Source organism: Protopterus annectens, chromosome 9.part0 (genome assembly GCF_019279795.1).
Source record: "Protopterus annectens isolate FY-2018-M chromosome 9.part0, PAN1.0, whole genome shotgun sequence".
In the NCBI taxonomy this organism is placed as follows: domain Eukaryota; kingdom Metazoa; phylum Chordata; order Ceratodontiformes; family Protopteridae; genus Protopterus; species Protopterus annectens.
The window spans coordinates 1,592,426,291-1,592,437,923 of NC_056743.1; the positions used below are offsets into that span (position 1 = coordinate 1,592,426,291).

At 39.8% G+C, this 11,633-nt stretch overlaps 1 protein-coding gene across 2 annotated transcripts in view; it reads left to right on the forward strand.

Annotated features, from left to right (window-relative positions):
- The window catches only part of LOC122812201 (transforming growth factor beta receptor type 3-like), a 715,443-nt gene that overhangs the window by 255,456 nt on the left and 448,354 nt on the right, over positions 1-11,633 (forward strand). For both annotated transcript variants that reach the window (XM_044084533.1, XM_044084534.1), the window contains exon 4: positions 1,799-1,985. In XM_044084533.1, the coding sequence (XP_043940468.1) occupies positions 1,799-1,985 (187 nt within the window). The remainder of the gene's footprint in view (positions 1-1,798; positions 1,986-11,633) is intronic.

Genomic DNA, 11,633 nt, shown 5'->3' on the forward strand with positions numbered 1-11,633 from the left:
CATGGGTTATTACTATTATACAATGGTGTTAGTTTTATATTGTGTTGTTAATTAGGTTTCTGTTTGTTTTATTTTGTATTCTTCCACTTTTTCAGCGATAAAATAGTCCTAGAGTTTTACTTTATGTTTATTGTTTATTTTTCTTTTAATTTAAATACAAGTTATTCATTTTTCAAGCGATGTAATGCGATTATTCAAGTAAATATAGTTTTTAAAGCTTTTGGTATGGCTTGCTGTTGTAGTTTCTTTTCTGTTTCTATACTGTCTTTGGCTTATTTGTTGTCTATGTTCACATGAAGCTTTAAAAACTATATTTACTTATATAATTATCTCCTTACATCTCTTGAAAAATTAATAACTTGTATTTAAATTAAAAGAAAAAGAAAATAATCAATAAACATGAAATAAAAGTCTGGGACTATTTTATCTCAGAAAACATAATTGCTGTGTTGTCTGTAGCGTTGGTTGATGTTTTTAAATGCAAGGAGGTAGTTTCTATCCATCTATCTGTAATTGTTTTTTTTTTCATTTTTGCATATGCCATTGGAGTGTCACTTATACACTGATAATTATCTGGAGCCAAGGTTTACATCACAGGGTCACTGTTTCCGCTCACTGTTTCTGCTGTAGGAGTTTATTCACACTGCAAACTCCACACAGTAAGTCCTTGTAGGTTTTTATTAATCGTCTGTTTTGTGCCATGTTGAGGCAAGGTTTACATCGCCGGGTGGGTATTAATGTCATGGTAGTGTATTCATAGTTCAAACTTGCATGCACAGTAACTCCTTGCAGTTTTCTGTTAAGAAAGTGTTTTGTGTTATTATATTTCCATCACAGCTGGGTGTGAGTACTGCTCGACATCTGGTAGTGAGGAGCTCTAACTGGTAGCAGCTTGGCAGTGTATGTGAGAGTGAAAAGATAGAGAGAGAGAGAGAGAGAGAGAATGTGTTTGTGGTAGCAGGGCTGACTGCATAACAGAGAACTCCTCTGCTGGGATTTTGTTTCCTAACCTTGCAAATGATTTTTTTTAATTTGGTAAACAAACGAATGCAGTGAAAATGGAAATAGAGGAAACATTATTACTTGTCAAATACATGCTTTTGTATCTGGTGATACGAAACAGCCACTCCATGATATGTTAGCAGCCGGACTTTTCCTTGTTAGTTTATGCTGGATTTATAATGAGCACACAGATTGGATTGACCAATCAGAGTGTACTTTTTTGTACTTTGCTATGTTTCATTTTTCTATGAGTATCATCATGGCTGCTGCAAGGGCTGCTGGATCATTAATCTGGAATTCTCTCTCTTTGTCATCAGCTGTCCCTTATTTGCAGATTATTTGATTCATTACTGTTGTTAACAGCACAATTATTTGTTTTATTTTCATGCCTATAAACCGAAATGCTATTTGATTTGAGTGCCTTTTTGAAAGTCTGGGAGCCAATGCCATGTACTTATTTTTTACTCAGGAGACCATTGCTCTACCAATAAATGAAACACTTAATGAATAGTGTTGGCTGGATTTTTTATACTCCTTCTCAGGATACACGATAACACTCTAACTTTCCTGTAGCACATGAAATTCCAGTTTTACATTTTATTGTTAAAAAAAGCATAATGGCCATTTTAAAAACTTTAAGTAAGCTTATAAAAACGTGTGTATCAGCCAGCAGATCTTCATATTTTTTTTTAATATTTAGCCATGAAGAGCATGACAAACATATTGCTTATTCTATTCGTTTTAATATAATTTAACCTCTCTCTCTCTTTTTCTTCTTTTTCTTTTTGGGAGGAAGGCATCAGATAGTATTACAATCACTGTTAACACAGAGCCATCCTTGATAGTGAAGAAGATGTCTTTGCCCAACTTGAGCACATCCAAGGATCTACACAGCTGGACCCAACAGCATCGGCTTCCTTCCGTGACATCCTACACAGAGGCTAAGCTTGCTAATAGATTACGTATTATCATCAGAGACAATGGTATATATTCCAGTATCATCATTTGCAAAGTTAGTCACCAGTAGACTTGCTTTTAAATATTGCTGAGTACTTGTGGATGGAATTGTTCCTCTGAGATATTGCTGAGTACTTGTGGAAGGCTTTGCTATTCTGAGATATTGCTGAGTATTTGTGGAAGGCACTGCCCCTCTGAGATATTGCTGAGTATTTGTGGAAGGCATTGCTAGTCTGAGATATTGCTGAGTACTTGTGGAAGGCATTGCTACTCTGAGATATTACTGGGTAGTTGTGGAAGGCATTGCTCCTCTGCAATATTGCTGAATACACACTGAAGGCACTAGCCCTCTAGGATATTACTCTTTACTTGTCAGATACAGCTCCACCAAGGTCATAATCCACTGAAGAGACTTCGAATTTTACATGTGGCTCAGTATTCTGCTACTGCAACAGAACTACTGAAAAGGTAGATTAGCATGCTGACCAAACAGCATTAGGAACAAGGACAGTTCATATTTCTTATCAACTTTAAGATCCTATTTTGAAATGATACTTAAGATACTTACCTATTAATTCATTTTCGTCTACTTATTTTATCCTATACAGGGTTGTAGGATAGCTGGAGCTTCAGCTGATACGCAACAGGTTTAAGTCAGATAATTAGTCATGGATGGGACACCAGTCCATGAAACACACACACACACACACACACACACACACACACACACACACACACACACACACACACACACACACACACACACACATTTTTTGGAACATGCATAAATGCTCATATTCGTTTGGATCTTTTGGATTTATCTTTTTAGTTTAAGATCATTTGAGCTGTTGCCATTAAATTCCACTGAGGTCTGTTCCCATTAATTGCAACTATTTTATTATAGAAACCTCATAAATACAGTATCCTAAATTGCTTTACACAAATTCACAGTGGTCCTGTAATGCCACACTAAGGACTGTTTCACCTGATCACGACAGGCAGAGTCAGCTTTTCTTAGCCATAGCATCCATCAGTTAAAGCCTGTTGTCTACTATATATGTCTTCGATGTTTGATAGTAGTAAAAAGAAAATTTATTTCAAATCTTTCTCCAAATGCACAGTAGTCCTGCAAAGACATACTGTTTAAACTGAGAAAACAAGTGAGTAAGTTACTTTTATCCACAGACAGTTTCAGTCTCTAGCTAGCAATTATAGCCACTTTGTTCTATACACCTCATCTGATTTTAATAAAAGATTATACATTTCAACTTTTTTATCACATTAATCAGGGCAAAGCCAAATAATAATAAGGGACAAATGCCCAGAATCAGAGAAAGTTGCTGGAGCAACAGTCTTTTGTATTGAAATAATGATGTCTCCTGTCCACCTGGTGAATCTGGTATATTAGGTATACTGGGGCAATGCAGCAATTGCCTCATGTACACATACAACCCTCTCCTACTACCACCCAACACTAAACCCGCAAGAGACGCACTTACATAGCCAAACTGGAAGCAAAGCTCTCTCCACCCAAGATTGTGCTAGACACTCAAGAGGAGAAGGTTAACACCCACACTACACCTCAAAAAACACATAGTCCTTCTAAACCCACACCACCAACACCCTCACATAGCAACACTAAACCCTCATATGCAGAGACCCTTAACAGTAACCTGCTCAAGCAACAAGGACCTCCAAAGCTGAAACGCAAACAAACACCAATCACAACCAAAGTGTTGCATAGTTCACAACACCAGTGTGCCACCCAACAGCAGCCCCTAAGGCAAGACAATGTACCCAACACTTTAGTCATAAGTGACTCTATAGTCAGGCACACTGCTATCCCACACACCAGGTTGAACAAGGAGAAAATTACACTCAGCTGCCTGTCAGGTGCCAGGATCTGCCACATAACGCATGCACTCAAGTCACTCCACAACAAGAACAAATATAACTCTGTCATTGTCCATGTTGGAGTGAATGACTTGAGATGTACCTCCCTGGACTACATGAAAAGAGACATGGAAGAGCTCTTGGATCGTGTGGTCCAGGCAGGTATGACCCTAGCCCTGAGTATAAGGACAAAATGATTGACTTCAGCAATTGGGTAAGCTTCTGGTGTCATTCAAAAGGGATCCAGTATCTGTCTGCCTGGGATGACATGATAGGCAGACCACGATGCTTTGCCAGAGATGGTCTGCACCTGTTGCTCCTGGGATTCAGGTTACTGGCTAAGGCTCTTGCCACCCCTATAGTGCCTTTTTTAGGCAAAGTTCAAAGGACAAAAGCACCACCGTAACAGGTACAAGCATGCAAAATCTAAAGGTAATGCTACTCAATGCTAAAAGTCTAAACCTCAAAATGCACTCTTTCGAGGCACTCCTAAAAATGGGGAACATCGATATCTGTGCAGTAACTGAGACCAGGTTCAAGGCTACAGAGATCACCCCTGCAATACCAGGCTATAACTCTTGCCACACTTTTCGGCCACCAAACCAGGACCAAAACACTAAAGGTGGAGGAGTGTCCATATTCGCCAAGGGTATTCATACCACCAGGCTAGGTGCCCAACACAATGCGTCTGAAATTCTCCAGGTGCAACTCACACTAGGTATGACTGCAATACAAATTGTAGCTTGCTACAGATCCCCCACCATGCCCCAAGATTCTCACTACACCTTTCTAAACATACTGGAAAATATTAAGATACAATCAAACACCCTAATACTGGGTGATTTCAACTACCCTGCCATTAACTGGGAAAACTACACGTGTACCAACACCTTTGCCCAACGGTTTCTGGAATTCATAAATTCCAATGCCTTGGATCAACTAATCCATAGTCCCACCAAGGGCTCCAATATCCTAGACCTGGTCATTACCAACATGGAAAATCGATGTTCCACACCTATGGTTACCCCCTTGTTAGTCAGGTCTGACCATAAGCTAATCACCCTTGACATCCACCCCCCCCCCCACCATCCATTAAGGAAACCACCATAAAAAACTTCTCCAAAGCCAACTTCATGCTACTCAAGTCAGAAGTGACAAACTTCATGACACCCATGCAGATGGGAACTGAAGTTCGACTGCTGAGTCCTACACTAAGGCACTGTACGAGCACATCCACTCCTGCATGAATCGTGCAATCCCAAATAGAACCAAGATGCTCTCCTCCAAAAAAAGGAAGCCAATCTGGTGGTCCCCTGCCATAAACAAACTTTACAACAAAAGGAAGAAACTGTTGCAGAAAAGAAGAAAATCCCAGGTTGCAAAAAGCTCTATTACAAGCCACAGTAAGAAGCTGAGATCCCTCATAAAATCCTCCAAAGCTAGTTACGAAAATAAAATTGCCAAAGATTCCAAAGACAACAACAAGGCATTCTATAGCTATGTCAAGAATCTAAATGGCAATGCTCAGATCTGCTCTGAGCTACAACAGAATGGCATTAAATATACTTATCTCAAGGATATTGCCAATATCCTGGCAGATCGATTCAGTGCCAACTTTACCCTCCTCTCATCCTCTAAAGGGCCCATTTCAATACCGAAAGATTGCTAAATTCCAGTAATAATGGCCACACAGGTAAAAACTGCACTCTCCAAAGCTAAGAATACAGCATCCATGCAACCAGATGACATCCCAGGCTGTGTACTACATGAACTGCAAAATGAACTAGCACCTCACCTAAGTGTCATGTTTAATCATAGCCTCACCTTAGGTTTCATGCCCACTGAGTGGCGCACAGCTACAGTTATCCCACTCCACAAGGGGGGATCCACCTTGCATCCTGGGAACTACCACCCATCAGTCTGACGAGCCTGATCTGCAAGGCCATGGAATGTATTGTCATGGAACTTATAAACAAAGACATTGGCAACCTTCAAACACTGGACCCCACCCAGTTTGTTTTCGTGAAGTGCCGATCTCGTCTCCTGAACCTGATTGGCTTCTTCGAATCAGTCTCCAGAGCTGTCGACAAGGGTAAGGCAGTCCACACAGCCTATCTGGACCTCACCAAGGCCTTCGACACCATCCCCTACACTGGAATCATAGATAAACTTACTAAGCTGGCCATTAATCCCTACGTCACTCGATGGGTTACCAAATGGCTTACTGACAGAATCCACACTGTAAAAGTAGCTGACTCCAAATCCAGCTCCAGACAAGTGACAAGTGGAGTACCTCAGGGGACAGTCCTGGGACCACTCTTGTTTGGCATCTACTTCTCTGCAGTACAGGCCAACACTAAGGGACTCTGGTTAACAAAGTTCGCAGATGACTTGCAAACTGGGAGCCATTATTGAATCCCCAAATGATGTGGATATTCTACAAAAGGGCCTTACAGAAACATATGCTTGGTGCCAGAGCCATGGGCTCAAGCTCAATGCCAAGAAATGTATAGTTATCCCCTTTGGGAAAAAAAACATGTACCCATGAATTACCACATAGGTGGCAGTACACTTAACATCAAAAGTGTGATAAGAGACTTAGGGACACAGGTGGACAGTGGTCTCATCTTCGATAACCACATCACCACAACAGTCAGGAAATCCTTCTATGTGGCACATCTCATCACTAAGGGCTTTTCATCCAGAAAAAAGGAGGTCATTGTCCCACTGTACACATCCCTCATTAGACCCATTATAGAATACAATGCCCTATTTGGTATGTACCTCTCAAGACATCTGCAACAACTGGAAAGGCCACAGAAATACCCCACTAAAAGAATCACAGGCCTAAAGCAGATGCCCTATGCTGACCATCTAAAAAAACTCCAGCTATACTCTGTCACATATCACCTACTCAGAGGCGATCTCTGCTTAACATACAAGGCCATGTCAAGCCCAGAGCTGTTGGACAATCTACACTTAAGGAAATCCTAATCCCTCAGAGCCACATGCTCCAAGGATCTAAACTTTGTTATCACAATGAACAAAACATGCTAGAGGGATAAATTCCTGACCCAGAGACTCTCCAGACTCTGGAATAGACTGCCCATACATGTCAAGCAGAGTGCATCTTTGGCCCTCTTCAAAAGGAACCTTGACAATTGGATGGGAAATAGGAAATTCACCCCAGGGATCACATCAGTTGCCCTGCTAGACAGGGGTCCAGGGAAGTAAATATTGTGGGAAGAAATAGCCAGGGAATTGTTATAGCTAGGCTTGTATAGGCCCTAGGGCCGATAACCTAATACCAACCTATGAATCTATGAACTTATGAAATGTATTTTGTTAAAAATATGACGTCTGAAACTCACATCACTGTCATTATTCACTGACTACAATCTTCAATGATTTGCCAGAAACCACAGATTTTATGAGGAACAAACATAATATGTGCAAAATCAGAAACATTTTGAAAAATCATGGACATTTGAGAGATATGTTTCACATAAATAGCTACAAGTATTCCAACTTTTTTCGCAGAAATGCACAATAGTGCCATGAAGACAGATGGTTAACTGAACAATTGACCATTCACAAAGAGCTCCTCAATAAGGATATTGTCATTTAAATCTCATCTAAGATGAAAATAGGATCTCTCTCAACCTCTTAGCACTGATTTGCCAGAAAACCAAAAATGTTATTAGGAATGGACTAAAAATATGAGGCAAAGTCAAGGATATGCTGCGAAATCAGAGACAGTTTTGATTCACACAAACTCAGCAGAGAATATTTATTTTATCTATTTATTTTTCATTTTACCTATTTATTTAGACCAATGGAAAAATGTTGCTTTTTCAAGGGTGATTATAAATGATGGTGGAAGCTGTCAAAGCCTGTACCCACAAGAAGCAGTTCATTAACAGCTCAGAGCTTTACTGCTCTGCATTGACAATCCTCTGATATATTTCATACAAATGCACACTAGTCCTGTAAAGCCTGATCTTAATAATTAAGGAAACAAGATGGTAAGCTGTCTTCATTCACAGCCTATCTCCCCTCACTTTTTAGCTACTGTAATCTTCAGTAATTTGGTATAAAACCACTATTTTATGAGGCACAAGTCAAGATTATAAAGCAAAATCAGGGACATTGTGATATCAGGGACAGTTTCAGCTTTGCTTCACGCAAAGACTTGGCAAAGAATACATTTTCCAAATATTTTATACAAACATACATTAGTCCTGTAAAACATGGTTTTAAAATAAGCAAACAACAAGATGGTAAATTGTTTTCATTCACAGCCAGTTACCCCCCTCTCCAGATTTAGTGACTGCAATCCTCCATGATTTATCATAAAACCACACATTTTATCAGGCAGAGATCAAAATTATAATACAAACTCAGGGACATTCTGTGATAGAGGGGACAATTCAACTTTCTTTCACACAGCTCCCAGAGAATAAATAATTCTAACATATTTTATACAAATGTACACTAATGCCCTGAAGCCAGATTTTAAAATGTCAAGATGGTAAATTGCCTTCATCCAGCGTCAGCATCAGGATGATTTTAAAATAAGCATATAATAAGACAGTAAGTTGTTACAGGCAGTCCCCCCCTTAGAGGTTACAATCCTCCATGATTTGCTAAAAAAGGCACATACCAATACATGAGGAAGAGTTAGGGACATTTTTTAAAACACAAATAGTACCTATAAAGTACTGTAGACATTAAACTGAGCAGACAACACGCTGCTTTCTTCCACAGCCAACCTGCAGTCCTTAGCTCTCAACTGCTTCGCTTAAGAATTAGGAACAAAATCAAAAGTAATTAGGGACAAATTTTAAATATTACTGTAAGTCACTTATGGGATCTATATTACTACATCGAAAAGACCTTTACGCCGAGCACCACTCCATTGACAAGAAACTATCAAAATTAACTTCAGCAAATCACAGAATTTTCCCAGGGCAATGTAACAATTGCCCCATACTACAATGGAACATACACACCGCACTAAATCAAACCCACCCAAGTGGGGGGTTTTGCCCCACACCCCCCAATGTGGGGAGCTGTGCCCCCCATACCCTCCCCAACTATATATACCAACTCTGAGATGGCACTATAGTGGGGAAAAGGGCAAAGTTGTGGAGTATGCCAACTGCTTCCTTACCCTTGGAAAATTCTGTGATTCTCGGAATTGAATTTTGACAGTTTCATGTCAATGGAGAGGTGTTCGACATAAAGGTCTTTCAATGTAGTAATACAGATCACACTTATGAATATCACAGAGCAACAAATCTTCCATCAACATGCATTTTCTTAAGCATTAGAAGTATGAAAGTCTAATGTCTAGCATTAATGACTGATTGTAACCCTCAGTGATTTACCACAAAAAAAAGGGACACATAACCTCTGTTTTATATTTGTCCACCCATGAGCATCACTGCCTGCCTACCTAAAATGTGCATGCCATGGAATGCCAGGTGTATCTGGCACAGTGATATTTGATGGAATAAGCAATCAAACAGTATGTCATGTCAAGCTGACAAGACCAGTGTGTATTACCTGCATGGTAGTCAGACAGGTGTGAGACACTAAATGATGTCAGCTTCATATGTACTAAAGCAGAGACCTATGGTCTTAACTGCAGTGTAACACTGAAGGTCAGTCCAGTCCATTCTGCAATACACTGTCACTATAGGGAATGCCATGCAGTAGGGAGACTGGTAGCACAGGTATACTTGCAATTACAAGTTTTATGATAAAGCCAAGCAATAAGCAATGATGAAATTAATTAGCAGCATTGCAAACAAGGGCAGAAAATGGGTGAGTCAGATATCTATAGTCTGACAGCAATTCAGTACACACCATAGGCATACTTGTCTGCTCTGGTAGAGATATTTCTTTATTTTCTCTTTGATAATTGGGTAAGTGGGCTGGTACAATGACCCTTTTAAGCCACAGTCTGGGCACAGAGGCATATACAGTTTTACACACTGAATCACTTATCCACAATAAACTGGTGAATGCAAACACAGATAAACTTTGGTACAATATGACTTATATCCATAAAAGTGAATGAAATGAACACTGTTACAATATATATATATATATATATATATATATATATATATATATATATATATGTGTGTGTGTGTGTGTGTGTATGGAACAAAATTATTAGAAAAGACATGGTAGCTTTATAGCAGTCCATACAGATATAATATGCCCATGCATTGTCATATTTCCGGAAAGTATGTAGATAGGGATATACTTATTCATCAGTAAAGGAGCCCCTAACTGTAGCTTAGAAAGAGAATTGATGCAAATAAATGTGGCAGATGAGGCAGAGTGGTATAAATAGAGAGGTTTAGAGGTATGTACAGGGGCCTACTGATTTTGGGGAAGGGGCAGTATACATCAACTGTTGTCCCTAAAACACTTGTATGCTGCTTCCTTATGTAGGTGCTCAATCAGTGCTTGTCTGAATTCCAGGATGGCATTTTCTGATTCTACTTCTATCAAAAGTTTATTCCACAGTGCAGTGCCTAGTTCAGAAAAGACTCATTCCTCTATGGCAATTTAAATGGATGTCTCCTTAAGGTGAGAGTGTTTTCTGTGGAATGTCTTAGTGTATAGACTTGTTTCCTTATTGCCAGCTTTCTTCTCAGGGGTGGGTAGTAACCTTCATTTAGTACTTTGAATATTAGAGTGTCTAGTAAGAAAGCCAATTTTGCTGTGATAAGTAGATAGCTACATTTGTTTAGTATAATACAGTGGTATGCCCAGGAGTCTGCTGCACAGCAAATCTGCAAATCCTGTTCTTAACTATTTGCAATTTTTAGGTATTGTATACCAAACTGAAGGTTAGAAGTGGAAGGTCCTATTCAATTTGGGAAGGAGAACATTTATAGCAAGGACAAGTCAGATTCTGGTGTGAGTATAGGAGTGATTTTGTAGCAGAATTTTAGTTCAGAAAGAACATTAGTTAGATCAGCCTGTTCTCCACCATCAGGTGCCAAAATAAACAGCAAAAAATGAAAGAAAATGAAAATGGCTTACCTATGAACATCAGTAACTGTAGATAAGTGCATAACAGGTCCTGCTTTTGTAAAAGCAATTATTGGGTACACAGGCATGCACTAGAACTCAGGCTCCCTCTTCCTAATATCATCTTCCAATTGGTGGAAAATATTATGGTGGCACCTCTTTAGGTCATTACGCCAGTACCAGCACTGGTCTCCAGAGTGGGTGATGTCCATGGCATCACTGACTGTACTGACAAGACAGTAACAGACTATCACCATGCACTAGCGACTCACATGAGAGTTTCCTGGTGGGTACTGCTGGTGGTCCAGATGCAGCAGATGGGGAATAACTTTTGTTCCTTAGCTATACCACGTGAGAGCACTTCCAATTTCACCTCTTACAAAAGCTACAGCTGCTTGACAGATTGATGGTAACTGATTTGCAATGATGCAGATCATGGAAACCACATGATATGCATCAATGGGCAGAGTGGTATAAACCCAATGCAAATACAGAGTAGGCAACCACAGCAGATGTGTAAGGGGGTAGATGTGTGCATGACAGTACACTGCAAATCATGACACCATGGCATCAATATACTGCTATTGGCTGCTGCGATTGTAAAAGCCTGCATCTGAGTGGCTGTTGCTGAGCTGTCTAGGGATACAAAGTCTGTCTCATAATGTACTGTGTGTGTGCACAGACACGTGTCAACCCTATTGTACACTACAGGGCTATTTATGCATTGC